Source organism: Prunus persica, chromosome G2, assembly GCF_000346465.2.
Source record: "Prunus persica cultivar Lovell chromosome G2, Prunus_persica_NCBIv2, whole genome shotgun sequence".
NCBI classification, from domain to species: domain Eukaryota; kingdom Viridiplantae; phylum Streptophyta; class Magnoliopsida; order Rosales; family Rosaceae; genus Prunus; species Prunus persica.
This window is the reverse complement of record NC_034010.1, coordinates 24,966,561-24,982,170: the sequence shown is the minus strand read 5'-3', so window position 1 is coordinate 24,982,170 and position 15,610 is coordinate 24,966,561. Positions and strand designations below refer to the sequence as shown.

The 15,610-nt window shown below is 37.4% G+C and overlaps 4 protein-coding genes across 9 annotated transcripts; 2 read left to right on the top strand and 2 right to left on the bottom strand.

Moving 5' to 3' along the window:
* Window positions 356-6,519, top strand: LOC18786248 (cingulin-like protein 1). 2 transcript variants are annotated; one of them, XM_020557632.1, is made up of 6 exons: window positions 356-467; window positions 1,830-1,916; window positions 2,574-3,006; window positions 3,125-5,003; window positions 5,145-5,351; window positions 5,935-6,519. In XM_020557632.1, exons 3-6 carry the CDS (start codon window positions 2,645-2,647, stop codon window positions 6,250-6,252), a joined length of 2,766 nt encoding a protein of 921 aa, XP_020413221.1. In that variant the 5' UTR covers window positions 356-467; window positions 1,830-1,916; window positions 2,574-2,644; the 3' UTR covers window positions 6,253-6,519. The 2 variants fall into 2 exon arrangements, with proteins under 2 accessions (XP_020413221.1, XP_020413220.1); XM_020557631.1 differs by lacking the exon at window positions 356-467 and adding an exon at window positions 549-633.
* On the bottom strand, window positions 6,634-7,809 carry LOC18785258 (embryo-specific protein ATS3A). The gene has a single exon (XM_007219637.2). The coding sequence runs from the start codon at window positions 7,174-7,176 to the stop codon at window positions 6,673-6,675; it is 504 nt and encodes a 167-aa protein (XP_007219699.2). The 5' UTR covers window positions 7,177-7,809; the 3' UTR covers window positions 6,634-6,672.
* Window positions 7,916-10,804, bottom strand: LOC18784737 (nitrilase-like protein 2). Of its 2 annotated transcripts, none has more exons than XM_007218633.2 (9): window positions 10,408-10,792; window positions 10,163-10,299; window positions 9,937-10,065; window positions 9,747-9,805; window positions 9,489-9,601; window positions 9,313-9,405; window positions 9,065-9,167; window positions 8,382-8,464; window positions 7,916-8,282 (listed from the first exon to the last, which is right to left on the bottom strand). In XM_007218633.2, the coding sequence occupies exons 1-9, from the start codon at window positions 10,606-10,608 to the stop codon at window positions 8,241-8,243; spliced, it is 960 nt and encodes a 319-aa protein (XP_007218695.1). In that variant the 5' UTR covers window positions 10,609-10,792; the 3' UTR covers window positions 7,916-8,240. The 2 variants fall into 2 exon arrangements, with proteins under 2 accessions (XP_007218695.1, XP_020413222.1); XM_020557633.1 differs by having other exon boundaries at window positions 7,970-8,282; window positions 9,937-10,077; window positions 10,408-10,804.
* LOC18785292 (probable protein phosphatase 2C 38) lies at window positions 11,888-15,432 on the top strand. Of its 4 annotated transcripts, none has more exons than XM_020556808.1 (5): window positions 11,888-12,340; window positions 12,923-13,347; window positions 13,714-14,096; window positions 14,425-14,661; window positions 14,978-15,432. In XM_020556808.1, exons 2-5 carry the CDS (start codon window positions 13,020-13,022, stop codon window positions 15,200-15,202), a joined length of 1,173 nt encoding a protein of 390 aa, XP_020412397.1. In that variant the 5' UTR covers window positions 11,888-12,340; window positions 12,923-13,019; the 3' UTR covers window positions 15,203-15,432. The 4 variants fall into 4 exon arrangements, with proteins under 4 accessions (XP_020412397.1, XP_020412396.1, XP_020412398.1 ...); XM_020556807.1 differs by having other exon boundaries at window positions 12,799-13,347; XM_020556809.1 differs by having other exon boundaries at window positions 11,889-12,340; window positions 12,799-13,347; window positions 13,729-14,096.

The window sequence follows — 15,610 nt, the reverse complement described above, 5'->3', positions numbered from 1 at the left end:
GTATAACATAATTTTGACCATACAAGCAGTATTCAACTAATAAAATGATTTTGTGGAAACTTTTGTGAATTCCTTAACGGGTCACTAGCCAAGCTTAAGCAAGGATCACCTACTTGACAACGTGGCAAAGCATAATTGCACAGAGTTTCGATCTCACTTGTACCTGATTTCACCTGATTTGCGCGCTATCAGACACCGCTCCTCCCCCGCTTTTTCCGCAGACGACAAAATTTTAAAAGTTTCGCTTTCGGACTAATTTGCCCTCCAAGCTTATAACCAAAAAATAATTCTATTGGTTGAAGGGCATTTACAAATCGTTTGACGCACTCTCCCTCTCCCTCTCCCTCTCTTTTATTTGTTCACTCAACATCATTGAGAGCGCCCAATTTTGTCTGCCACAGTCGCAGAACCAAAACTCGCCGTTTGGAGCTTAACGGTCGAAACGCCGGCCTCTAACGCCGTTTTGAGTAAGACTCTCTCTCTCTCTCTCTCTCTCTCTCTCCTCTGGCTCTTTTAAAAATCCGTTTCCCATAGAGTTCGGGTTCCTGAGTTGGAAGCCATTTCATTTTATTTTGAATTTTGAATTTTCCTGAGCCAATGCGTATCCTAAAACGGACCAGCATGTTTTAGCAAGTAAGTAACTCCAAAGATATTCAGAATTTAATTCTCTAGATTTTTCACGTTTTGAATTTCCGTTTTTGAGTCGTTTGTTGAATTGGATTATTTGCTCCGCTGCTGGCTTCTCTCTGTGGACTGAATTTTTTTGACCTTTTGGGAAAAAAAAGCAGAGTAAGGAATTTCTGAGTCTTTCTTTTTTTTTTCCTTTTATTTTCTTTTTGCTGTTTTGTTGCAGAGAAAGTTGGGGAAATTGAGACGGAATTTCATTTTGTGAGAGTTCATTTTCTCTGGTGTTCAATTTTTTAGTAAAAGAAAAGTTGTCGAGACATGGCTGATGCTTTTCTTTATTTCTTGGTCATGAAATCACTGGAAGTGTGTGAGTAATCCGTCTGTTTGTATCATTATTTTCTTTCATTTTCTTAGTGGCCAAACAGGAATTAAGTTGCTTGTTTAGAGAAAATTCTCGAACTGAAGAAGTAATCGTATAGATTGGAGTTAGATATTTGGTAATTGTATCGTTTCTTCTATCAGATTTTAGCTTTAGGTTGCAGAAATTGTATGCAGTCGCATATATTGTTACTTTTCTTTCCTTCATTTTCTCAGTAACCAAACGGAATCGTATGGAGTCTATTGTTTCTTTTTAATATTGGATATCTGGATCTGGTTTCTTTGGGATATAGGATCATGACGAAATGCGTCGATTTTTGTGGAATTGCGAAAAGTATTTGATGATTTGATACTTTTGGCGTCAGATTGTATAAAGAAATCGTCAGTTGTTTTTAATTATAGGCTTGAAATTACCTCCCGGTGTGAGTAGTTTAGGGTTTAAGGGTAATGAAAGTGACGAGGCTATTGTGGTCTTTTCACGCCAGCTTGGCTGAGCTAATAAGCCCAGAGTGGAATTGAATCAGACCTGCTGACACATATGCTGTGGTCATGTATTTCGTGATTTTCAACGGCAGAGGAACGTTACTGAAATCTATATTGCACCTTCTGCTCACGTGACCTCCTCTTTTAAAATGCTATTATGTGTTTATCTATATTTAATTCTTCTTGTGTTCCATTTTTTATTATATGCACGGAGCTAGTTGCTGGAAATAATGGTAGGAGTAGGGATGTTGATGCACAAGACTAAGATTCTACATAGAGAAATTCTTAGATTAAAGCTTTCCTCATTATTTATCTACCTTTCATCTTTCTTTTGGCTGCAGGCTGTGGTTTAGCAATTTCATCTGTTGGTGTATTGTTACTGCAAACTGCGTGGTTGCTTCTTAAGAATCTTGTCTAGGAGAAGAAGGGTATGCATGGCTTCCATAAATACTGAATTCTAATGCATTTGTTCTCTCTCTCTCTCTCTCTCTCTCTCTCTCTCTCTCTATATATATATATATATATATATTTAAACGATTAGGACTTGCCCCTGAGTTTTGGCTTCTTAGAAAATGTGGGATGCACCTTCGCCCCCGCCCCCTAAACATAGTTCTTTTCAAGGAGTCATTATATTGGTCACTGATTTTTCTTGGTTTTAGCATCTGGGATTCTAATTTCTAACATTCTTTTTGTACTTTTATTATTATTGGAAAAACAGTAAATGCAACTATGGTTTCTCCATATAAATTTTCCGGTGTTAGATACTAATGATTTTAACTTTGGGATTCTGACATATTCTTTTTTTAAATGCTTGTGCAAATAAAATAACTAATATCTATCACTTTCTGTGCCTTAATCCAGGTGCTTTCTTGTACTTAATTCAGCCAATGTTATTGCTTTCCAGTTCATATTTCTGTCATTATTATTATGCCCATGGCTGCTTGATTTCTTAGTTTCTTTTCTTCTATGAGGTGGACACTGCTGCACTGATAATCTTTGCAATGATTCATTTGCTTTTCTCCTATCCCTACTCCCCAACAGTATTAATGGTAATCATATGTTTTTTTGTTCCTAAATTATTTCAGGTTCAGAGAGACCCCATCTGGTACAGAGATTTAATGTGCTGCAGTTAGCATTTTCTGCTGAAGATTCAAACATGAAGAAGCTCTTCTTTTTCAGATCTTCTGCTTCTAGCAATGGAAACAACAATGTTTCTCCATCAACTGATAAGCAGATATACTGGGAGAACCCATCAGAAGATGGCAATCAAGTTGGTGACATGGCCGAGAATAGTTTCCGAAGCCCTAAGGGATTTTTTTCTAAATCTCGAAAGCAAGTAACTGATATACAGAACTCTAGTAAAAGTCCAGGTCTTAGAAGGAGCCGGTCATTATCATCAGCAGCCTTTCTTGGAAATGAGCCAGCACAAAACAATTTTTCCTCTTCAAGATATCAAAGTAGATCTCCATGCAGTCCTGCAAGTAGCGTTCCTCATCAACAATGTGGCCAATCATCTTGGTGAGGCTTTTGCATCAACTTATGTCTTGTTGACTAAGCGCAAGTACAATATTTTGCAGTCTTGTTTAATAAAAAAAATTCTCGAGGCTAATTTTGTTGGGCTTGTGATGCATACCAGTTGCAGGACTCTTACTCCGGAGAGGTATGAGGCTAAACCTGTTGAAGTTCCAGCTGTTCAAAATACACATGGACTAGAGAGGCCATGTTCTGCTGGCTCCTCTAGAATTCACCGTGATTCGTCTGGGAGCTCCTCCACTTGCTCTAGTAATATCTCATCCAAAGTTTTGGACCGTTACATTGATGGAGAGCAGGAGGAAAGGGGCAGACAGAAAAACAATTCTTCCTCTAGAAACTTATGTGGGAATGGAAATGGTGGTGGATTCCGTCCTCCGCGAGCTCAGTTTACAGCACCCAATTCACCCAGGGCTCATTCATTTAGAGAGGCTAAAAGTTCTCGTTTTCGTTTGTCATCCAGAGACTGGGCAGAAAATGGATTTGGGCATGAATCTCCCCGGAGACTTGCAAAGAATGTTGTTGAGAGGCTCTCACAGTCTCATGGTATTCAACCAACACATGAAAAGGAGTTTGACCATGATATGCCAGTCACCATCGAGGATATATATGGTAGATCAGATCTGGTTGCCCAGAAAAATTATCATGGGGATGACTACTCAAGCTTGCAGAAACTTATCTATGGAGACAATTGTGACGGTTTAAACACCGATGAGACTCAAGAAGACATGGATGTGGAATTGGAAAGAAGATTGAAGGAAGCTGAGGAGAATGTCATGCTTCTTTCAGAAGAACTTGAACAGGAAAGCTTTCTTAGAGATAGTGGGTACAATGTTCAGCAAACAGTTAGAAACCTTACTGATCAGAGGATAGACTTGGCACTTGAGGTTTCAAACCTCCTACAGTTGCGCATTGCTGAGAGGGCTTCTGCCAAGAAAGAACTCAGACTGGCAAAGGGAGAACTGGAGTCACGAACCAAAAAACTAGAGAAGGAGAAGAATGAGTTGCAGTCAGCATTGGAGAGGGAACTAGACAGAAGGTCAACTGACTGGTCACTTAAGCTTGAGAAATATCAGTTGGAAGAGCAGAGGCTTCGTGAGCGGGTTAGAGAGCTTGCAGAGCAAAATGTCTCACTTCAAAGAGAAGTTTCTTCCTTTAATGCGAGAGAAACTGAGAGTAGAAGTGTGATAACAAATTCAGAGCAACAGCTTAAGGGCCTCACAACAAGGCTGGGGGAAACGAGAGAGGAGAATCAAGATTTAAAAAATAATCTCTCAGACTTACAGGAGAAGTATAGAGCAGCGGAGGAAAATCGTGTTTGCATCCATAAAAGTTTTGAAGAGAAGGATAAGGAGTGCAAGGATTTGCGGAAGTCTATTACAAGATTATTAAGAACCTGCAAAGAACAAGAGAAGACAATTGATGGCTTGCGTGAAGGTTTTGGTGAGGAATTTAGGAAGAACCAATCATTGGAGAGGGTTGATAAGCATATTTCTAAATTGCAGATGGAGCAGATAAGATTGACAGGAGTAGAGCTGGCCTTGAGAAGGGAGTTGGAATCTCATAGGCTTGAAGTTGATTCTCTTAGGCATGAGAATATACACTTGTTAGACCGGTTGAGAGGCAGTGGGAAAGAAAATGGTGCTTTGACCTTTAAGCTAGATAAGGAGATGTGGACACGGATCTGCTGTTTGCAAAATCAAGGGCTATCGATCCTAAACGAGAGCTCCCAGTTATGTTCAAATTTACTGGAATTTGCCAAAGGGAAAGCAGGCCAACTTCCAGAATCTAAGAATGGTTTAGATGGGCAGTTTTTTGTTGAATCTGAAATGAAAGTTCAGGGCTTAAAGCGTGGAACTGAAAGTTTAGCAAGAAGTTTGCACACCATGTCTGCTTTGCTGCATGAAAAATCCAGTCTGGCCTCTTCAAAATATCCATCTAAGTGCATTAATGCTGATGGGTCTCCAAATGATCAAAATCCAGAGGTTAGTCATGTTCTGTGGTTATTCTTAGAGAAAGGACACTAAATATGAATTTTTCTGTTATTATTTTTGAATGAGTTCTTTGTTTGTATTCTACACACACACAGTTATTGATGCTTGGTTTTATCACTCTTACTTATCTAGGACGATATGAGATATGAGCTTAAAGCAGAAATTTTACTAACAAGCCTACTAAGAGAAAAGTTGTATTCTAAAGAGCTGGAAGTTGAGCAGTTGCAAGCCGAACTTGCAGCAGCTGTAAGAGGAAATGATATTCTCCGATGTGAAGTTCAAAATGCAATGGACAACCTTTCCTGTGTCACCCACAAGTTGAAGGACCTTGAACTGCAGGTAACCCTTAATATCACGTACGATATAAATTTTAATATTAGAGATCATAATATGTATGAATCTGGTGCTTTGTTTGTTTTTATGACGTATGTGATTATGTGCTTTAAGAGATACAAATAACAATTTTCATATATTTACTTCACATGATGTTTTAACCCAATGAGTTACTAGTTGAGGGCTTTACAAGGACAAATGAAGACATAAAAGACTGTTATGAGAAAATGCATGATCACAATTGCATGGAATATGCTGTATAATGTTGCATATGTGCATTATCTATGTGGTCTGTTTCCACTACAGTTGCAGTTTTTTTCCATTATATTGATGTCAATTTTCTTTTGGGTTTTCGACTGATTTATGTATATTTCTTGAAGTTGCATAATAATGCCTCTAATTTATGTTACTTGAGGATTAGCCACACATTTCAGAATTTGATTCTTTTTTTCAGGCCCCAATAACAGTTTTAACGACAATGAAGAAATTTATTTATTAAGTTATACCAGTTGTGCCTAGTATTTGCCTTCTATAGGTTAATTATTATTTTATTTTTTTTCCTTCTTCTTCTTCTTCCATAATAATGCAGATGCTTAAGAAGGATGAGAACATAAGCCAGCTTCAAAGTGACCTCCAGGCATCTACGAAAGAATTAACAGTTACGAGGGGGATACTGCCAAAAATTTCAGAGGAGAGAGATATGATGTGGGAGGAGGTGAAGAAATACAACGAGAAGAACATGTTACTGAACTCAGAGATTAATATGTTAAAGAAGAAGATTGAAACCCTCGATGAAGACATACTTCTAAAGGAAGGTCAGATCACAATCCTCAAAGATACCATAGCGAACAAGCCGTTTGACCTTCTATCCAGTCCCGATTCTATGCGAGGTTTTTTGCTTCAATAACTGTCAAAGAGCAGGCCTTTCTCATAGGGTGAATACATTGTTCATAGTCCTATACTCCCCAAGTTCTAATAGGTTTTTTTTTCCTTCCCCATTTGTATACTTTTCCCGCCTTTTCCTTTTATCTTGATAGAGCAAGAAGTGAGAAACATATCATGATTTGACTGTAATCTACCAGTCCTTATTCATAGTTGGTTTGCCTTTGTTGGCATGATCAAGATATTCTCTCTCTTGACAAGGAGGTTAATGAATCTGTTGGTTTTCACTCCAGAGATTTCCTGGATCTATTTTTCTTATTTCTGGTTTCTGGTATAATTGAAGTTGCTGAGATTCAGAAAATTCATTTAACAGTTTAGCTAAAAAAAGCAGCAAAAGACCCGAAAATAGAGACTAAACAAGAACAAATAAGTAAATCCATCAAAACTAACAATAATTAAACCCATACCAAACATTTTCTGGAACAAATGTCCTAAAATAGAACACATAAGAAACTGGCACTACACGGCTGCCATCTTGTTGATGAAGCACCTTCACCCGGCCAGGTCGCCAGTCGTCTGAGCCGACCTTCTTCAGGTACAGAGAGCACACCCACTGGCTCATGCATGGTCCACTGGCCTCAAACATGTCTTTGGCACATCGTCCAAACCCACCATAACCCCTACGTCTCAAACCACCCTTTGGAGCATACAATAGCTTAGGGTTGTTCAGATGCTTCACTATGATCAAGTTACCCTCAGAGTCCCCGAATCTGACACTGACATGGTCCGTGGTTCCGGCAGATTGTGCACATGTTGTCTCAATCTCAATGGAGTAGGTGCAGTTTGTTTTGGATCCTTGGAAGCCATAGTTGTTAGGTTGCATTGCATTGATTGGCATAGAAATGATGAAGAAAATTGCGAAGACAGTTAAAATGCTCATTCTCTTCATTAGAAACTTTAGCAGGGTTTCTTGGTTGTGATTTGTTTTTGGGTGAGAGGTAGTGAGTGAAAGTTTGGAACTTGTATATAATACAAGAGATTTCTAATTTGGGTTAGATTCTGTGAAGATATAAAGAAAGGTTGCACAGGAAAATAAAAGAAAGGCATGCAAATGGATTTGCTTTGAGAAAGAAGAGATTCCCATTTCCCCACTACTTTCAGTCTCAATCGACAATGGATAGTGCATCTTTTAACCTCTGACCAATCCAATGGCAAATTTTTGGAACTTGAACAGGAATTTCCTGCTGACTATGTAGTTATCCTAGCACGTGTGGACACATTGGTATCGATTTTTCTATGTCATGTCATGTGATTTGGTTCAGCTTTATGAACAATAATTAAAGAAACGATCCTAATTAAGATTGGGACAACAATATCTTTAATCTTTAAACAGGCTTGATACGTCTACTAAGATTGATCTTTGAATAAGAAATCTATGAGAAAAAACTGAGTTAGGAGGCCAAACCAGCCCTCCATCTTTTTGTATTCAAGCTATATTCAACTTTAATCTAATCTAAACTATAAGGAGATGAATTCGAACTCGGGTGCAAAGTGAGAAACACATCCTCTCTAGCCAACTCGGCTAAAACCCGTATCTTCAAACCAGGCCTCCATCTTAAGGTTTCTTTTTTCGGGTTTTAAATTTAATGTTTTGATCTGTACACCAAGAGGCAAAATAGAAAAATGTATTCTTTAAAAGCACCAATTACTTGATCCTTCATATCCATTTGCAGAGGATATAGTTTGATGAACATATTCTCTCTAAAAATGTATTCTTTTTCTCTTAAAGTAAGACCGGTCTAATACAACAATCCATATGCTGAAGTAGAAGAATGTATAGTTCGATCCTACATTGATATTGATGTTTGTTTATTGGTCAAAGGAGAAAGGCCATAGCTGACACTTCGGTAGCATCCTAAATATTCAATTTGCTACGTTATTCTTTATCTGTTCAAAATGGCTTTAAGATATCATTTTGAGTAAAAGGGTACACAGGGCAAACCATCTCGCAAATCATAGAGATGCAGATTTCCAGAACTCAACGGGCTTCCGGTGCTGAAATAGCAAACAAAATAAAATGAATTAGTTTACTACAACACAATTCGATCAAGAAAACAAATATACTTCATTTTTCAAACTAGACAAAGAACATACCTTGGCAATTGGCATCTTTTCTCTCACTGAATCGATCACGGAGAGATCAATATCAGCTATAGCAATCCCTGTTGACAGTCGATCTAAGACAGAGATAATGAAATGTTAAAATTATGTTGCAGCATTGGCTAGTACAAGTAGCACCAGGCTAAGAACTGGTTCCAAACAATAAAGCAGCAGATTTGACATTATAGTTTCTTATTTTTCATTTTCGACGCTTAGGAAAGGTAACACACTCTAGTATTTCAAAGAATGGCTACAGTGAAGTTCAACCTATAGTGAGGCATTTCAGAGTTGAAAATATCCTCAACCAAAAAACCTTTCTAGTAAAGTTATATACGTCTGATCCATTCTGGATCTTGTAAAACATGAGTTGACACAGAGGACCAAGTCTCTTATCTGTTCTTCCACATTATCAAGGAACAAATTAACAACACTCAAAACACCTTCAATTATCAATTTTTATAGCTTGTTAATAGTTGCCATGGTTTAACAAGGGAAACTCAAAAGCAAAATTCGAAGAAAAATTGAACTTCATTATAGGAGTCTTTGAGAGATTAACAAAGAAATTGATGGTTTATAGGTCAAAATTTCCTTTTATTAACTAAACTTGAAGCCATGATCTACAGCCACTGAAAGCTATCTCAAGAAGCTTAGAATGTACAAGAAAATTAAGTCCTCACCAGGCAGTCTGCCAACAACTGTTCCCCATGGATCAATAATTAAAGTTTCGCCGTGGCTCTCTCTTTTATCATTATGTTGTCCAGCTTGTGCTGCAGCTATGACCTAACAATGCATAAATAACATAATCATCCCCAAAATGTAGCAGCAAAGAACAGTACCATATCCAAGATGACATTGTCAGTGAATATGTTCCCTAGAAACAAATATGAAAAGGTTATGTTAATGAAGAAGCCAATGGAATCCATACATAGCATTGAGTTTCAATTGCACGAGCACGTAGAAGAATCTCCCAGTGCGCCAGCCCAGTTACTTTTGTGAAGGCTGCAGGGACCAACAGAACCTGCAGATTGTAATGCAAGAAGTCAATATGAGATGATAAATAACCCCCATTGCACTTCAATGCTAAGAAAAATCTACGTGTACCTGTGCCTCATGTTGGAACCTGAGCTGCTGGTAAAGCTCTGGGAATCTCAGGTCATAGCAAACCGTCAAACCCAAGCGTCCAACCGGGCTATCTGCTGCAACAACATTCTTCCCTGAAAATACAGACAAACAGCAATAGTACAAAAAATGTTAATGGTTAAAAGAGGACATTCAAACGCCAGGATTAAAACAATGTAAATGAAACCGTCCCAATACTTACATATAATCCGAACATTACATATGTGGGAAGCAAATTACCTGGTTCTGTGAAGCTGCCTTCGTTGTATGCCCTTCCACCAGGAATATCCACATCAAACCTTCAACAACAAAACAACTTTAACAACTTTGTTTGCTATAAGCACATAGGTTGCAACATGACCACAGTTTTCACAAAAAGTTCAGCTACCAAATAGTGCAAAGCAGTGAACTTAAAAAAAGGCTCACATACAAGTGAATCTTTCTGTATGTGCTTCTGATGTTCCCAGCATCATCAACCACAACATGGGTGTTAAACAAATGTTCATCATCAGACCCCTTTTCTTGGAACCCTCCAAGAGACAACCAAATCCCAGATTCTCTGCAATTAATTCTTCAATGGTTCACTTCAATTACCCACAAAAATCAAATGTCTGATATAAAGTTTCTTTCTTTTTTCAAAATTACTAAGTATATACCTTGCTAGAGAGCAGTACTGTTGCAAAATTGGACCGTCCAAAGGTTGTGCTATTTTGAGACTGTCCCCATCTTTGGCACCAATAAAAGAGAAGCTTTCTGGAAAGCATATCAATTTTGCTCCAGCGGCAGCTGCTTCCTTCGCTTATCATAATATGATATTATCAATAATTAATCAAACTTTGAAAAACAAAAAATTATTTAACAAATTGATTTTTTTTTTTTTTAAAGGTGTAAAGTTGGGTACTTTGACGAGGCGAGAGCAGGTGGCGAAGTTGGCGGCGAGGTCATTGATAGAGGTCATCTGAGCGGCGGCGACTCGGAGTGAGTTGGCGGCCATGTTTGACTCGCCGGCGATGATGACACGTGCGGACTGGCAACGAATCGGAGGGGCGTGTCGGAGGAGTGGACTGATACCAGAGTTAGGTAAGGACAGACAAAACGGCATCGTTGGGTAGCATTGAACGGTCCGCGGGAAATGTTAACGGCCAGTTGTTTTCCCTTTTTTGGCATATAGTCCTTAAGACTTTGCTGTATTTTAAGGACTTAAAGAGCTTTTTCTTTTTCTGTCTAATTCAAATGGTTTTTTTTTTATAAGGGAATAACAAAATTTTAAATTTCAATTGGGATAACAATAACAAGTATCAGAATCTTCTTTATAAATTTTACTCCAAGGATTATAATATTGTATTCAACAAAATGCAGGTTAATGGATATTAGGTTTTTTTTTTTTTCCGTCACTATTAGAAAAGGAATGAAGTATTCTCACACATACATAGAATTATAGGAAATCAAACCGTAGACTGCTAACTTACATGCCAACAGCTCTACCAAGCTAAGACTCGTTGGCCTAATGAATATGCAGATGACTGTAATGAGAAAATATGATAAATTTACGATGTAGAAAGATGATTCAAAGCATTTGTTTAAAAATCAAAAATTATACAAGCATGTCATCTTCTCATCAATAAATTTTCTTCTGATGAAAACAAAAAAGAGAAGACCTATCAACAACAAACTCATTCAAACACATCAAACTTATGTCCCAATAAAAAGTTGAAGCTTCGATTTTCACCAAGTGGTAGATAAAGTACCATGTACTTGGAAGGATGTGTTTCTCTTTGCAAGTGACAGCCGAATCCTTAGTTTAATCAATGAGTGCATGATGCATCGATATAAACGATGTGTCTAATTTTAAGACAAAACAAAACATGGAATTAATCATGATGCATGCACCTAGTTATCTATTAATAACATTTATAGTTGATATGACTAATGTTCATAATTACTCTCTACTTTATAGATTACGAAAGTGAGTATGATACCTCTGATTAATCTTCATCTTCTACAAGAAAAAAGATCTATATGATCTGTGAACATATAAACGTCTTTTATAAACATCAAAAAGATTATGTGCCAAAACTAAAAAAAAAGGAGAACTCAAACTTCGATTTTCACCGAGTAGAAAAGTACCATTGTACTTTGGAAAGAATAAAGCGAAGTGTGTTCATTTGCAAGTGACAACCGAATGCATAAGCAAAACCATAAAATATAGCTAGAAGGTCAATTAGCAAGATATTATGATTGGCCAATAGATAGTGTAGCAAGTTGTCAACTTTATTCCCAAAAAATTCCAAAACATAATATTATTGGCAAAGTGGGAAAATTCTTTAATGATTCTGAAGAAGAACTTATTAGAGTTTACTATATTAAGGAGAAGGGAAGATGAGCAAAAGTTGCCTGAAATGGTGGTTTGTTGCAGGTCAAAGTCAAAACCCCAGCCCATAAATTAGAATACCTAAACTGAAAATCCAACCCAAAAGGCCTCAGCAGCTCTCTCCCTTATGATGGTTTTTCAAACCGAGGGCGAGGGGTTTGTTGTATTGTATGCATAATCTCTTTCCCTAGAAGAAAGAAAATAAAATAACATTAAGGAAAAGGAAAGAGAACCAATTACTGCTTCCAATCTCTCTCTCTCTCTCTCTCTCTCTCTCTCTCTCTCTCTACTCTTTCGATCTACCCTTTCCACGTTTCTGACAACCTTTTTTTTTCTGTCAGAACATTCCAAATCTGTTTCATTGGTTCTCAGTCTAATCCATATAAAAATGGTTATTTTCAGCAACAGATGAATTATCATAGACAGAGGGCTAAAAGAATCCCTCCGACATATTGAATACAAGGTATGGAGATTTTGTTCATTTCATGCTTAAAGAAAAGAACTTGTTTTTGTTCTATATTATGCTTCAATGTTAATCATTGCAATGGAATTATTTGGTATGCAATTTTTATTACAAACCCATATGTCTGTATAGACATTGGATTTATGGTTTTGATATTTGTCTCACTTTTGAAGTTGATAAATTTTCTGGAAATACCCCTTAGTTTGTATGATGATCTATTCATCGATAAAGTTTGCATTTTTGTTTTTCTAGAAAACTCTTGCTGTTTCTGGGCATGCCCATTTTGTTATGTCTTTTTCAATTAAAACCTACTGAGTTTAAGGTTGCTTGCAATTTGATTGTCGTCCCAAACTCATGTTGTCTGGTTTTGCGCACCTTTCAATCTGTTTTTTATTTTGGGTATACTTTTGACTTTGGTTGTGTTTGCAGTTTAATCTTTATCTCCAATTTATATGCAGGTTATTCACATACCCATCAAATCGTTCAAATCGTTAGATGTTTTACACCCCTGCAGATTAATGTCCCCATTCATCAATGAGTATTTGATTTGTGGAGTCTGTTACTTGGATTTTGTAATTGTAGGGAAGCTAGAGGAAACACCAAGATTAGATCTTGTTCACAAACATATACTCGATGAATAATTTACTTGCTGGATCATTTGGTTGAGAATATGTAAGGGATGGTATCAACTACGCTAATGAAGCTTGTGGCACCGTGTTGGAAACCTTCTGTTGAGGGTGAAAATTCTAATAATAGAGGCGGGGACGTGAGTGGTCGGCTTGATGGTTTGTTGTGGCACAAAGATTCAGGACACCATGTTAACGGGGATTTCTCAATGGCGGTAATTCAAGCAAACAATTTGTTGGAAGACCATAGCCAACTTGAATCAGGGCCACTGAGCTCGCTCGAATCAGGTCCTCATGGAACATTTGTTGGAATTTATGATGGACATGGAGGTCCAGAAGCATCCCGGTTTTTAAATGAGCACTTGTTCAACAATTTTAAGAGTGCGTTGTTCCCTTGACTTGCACCATTAATATTTTTATTATACCAAATCTCCTAAATTCATCTTATTATACCTAAACTAATGCTGCTATTGCTATATACTTTGGTGATGGGAGAATGCCGCATTCTAATGCATTTTGGTCAGTTTTTGGCTAATGCCTGGATGTTTCTGCAGTAGCTCATAAGGAAGTAGTAGTAAAATAAAAAACTGGGAAAGTAGTATTTTCTTGTGTCTTGCAAGATAAAAGAGTAGTATGTGCCATCCCTGCAGTTACCAATTTTTGTGGAAACTATTAAACTTCCTTATTTTATGTAGATGATGCTCCCAATATTTAGATAGCTAATGCATATATTTACTGACTTGACAGCTATTCATGGTGCAGAATTCACATCAGAGAATCAGGGTATGTCCGCTGATGTTATCACCAAAGCATTTTTGGCAACTGAAGAGGAATTCCTCTCTCTAGTAAAGAAGCAGTGGATAATTAAGCCACTGCTTGCTTCTGTTGGTTCATGTTGTTTGGTAGGCGTAGTATGTAGTGGGCTGCTATACATAGCAAATGCGGGAGATTCTCGGGTGGTTTTAGGAAGACTGGAAAAGACCGTTAAACAGGTAAAAGCTGTTCAGTTATCAATCGAACACAATGCAAGTATAGAATCTGTGAGAGAGGAACTGCGCTCGTTGCATCCCGATGATCCACAGATTGTGGTACTAAAGCACAAGGTGTGGCGCGTGAAGGGTTTGATACAGGTAATTCTTTTTCTTATCTGTTCTTAAATCTCTTTTAATCTCTTATGAGTCATTTTCTGTTACCCTAAGCATAGTGATCTTTTTCCTTTTGACTCGTGTGTGACTCCACCAATTCTATGCTACATGATTTTTTTAGTAAACATACAGTTAATTTCCTTTAGTTTTCTCAATATTTCGATGATGGACATATATTGTATTTCTCGACTAGAGTGGTGCCATTATTGGAATGGATTTGGAATTGGACAAGTGGGGTTTATATGTGTTTGACTTTTAGTTCTAAACCTGAGTTGAGAAGCATTAATTTAGAGATATGTGTTTTGTCTTGCAGGTTTCAAGGTCCATTGGCGATGCCTACCTGAAGCGGCAAGAATTTAACAAAGAACCTCTATTGGCAAAGTTTAGACTATCAGAACCCTTCCACAAGCCGATCCTTAAAGCTGAGCCAACAATATTAGTCCAAAAACTCTACCCTGAAGATCAGTTTCTCATATTTGCATCAGATGGCCTATGGGAGCAGTTAAGCAGTCAAGAGGCAGTTGACATTGTCCAGAACTATCCGCGTAATGTATGGTTCCTATGTTAAGTTTTAAATTTCTTTTGAATTTACTTGAGTATGTTATATGATTGGATGTGTTTCTAAATCACGTCAGGAAAGATCCTTTACTCTTGCTATCGGAATAATAGGTTTTACAATTCGTATATTATTAAGAAAAACTGGCACATTCTAGAAATTTTCAACTATAAAACTTCAACCTTCAAAATCATTAATCTAAATGTAGATTGGTTTTGTTTTGTATGTATTATATTGTAAGATTAGTTGGAAATCATCTTTTATTCTAGTTGCTGCTGGACCTGCTATAATATTTCCCATGTTTTTGCAGGGTATTGCAAGGAAACTTGTCAAAGCTGCGCTTCACGAAGCAGCCAAGAAGAGAGAAATGAGATACTCCGACTTAAAAAAGATCGACCGAGGGGTGAGGAGACATTTTCATGATGATATCACAGTGGTAGTGCTGTTCCTAGATTCGCATCTGGTCAGTCGTAGCCACTGGCATGGGCCTCTGCTTTCAGTTAAGGGAAGTGGCGGTGTCCCTGCCAGCACCTAGATTGGGAGGTTCAGAACTTCAGATGATCTATCACTCAAACCCCTGGTTTCTTCGTTTGTACTAAGAAACAAAAAGCTTTTGTTTTCTTTTCAAAGAGGAGAGTTAAAGGCAGAATTTTGGGTCTTTTTTTACATCTTTTCTTTTTTCTCCTTCTTCTGATGTATAGCTGTGCTTCATGAATTTTTTTATTTGTTTTATTTTTACATAATACCACAAGAAATTTCAGTATAGATGGAAAGTCAATGACTAGAAAACAGGCTTAACCCGCCATTGGGGCATGACATATTTTTCAAAAGAGCTACCACTTAATACGAATTAATTAGGCTGCTTGCCTTGAGAATATAAGACTGGAAGCATTTTATTTCTCAACGAAGAACATTGTGCTCCCTTCTAATAAATTCTTTTTTT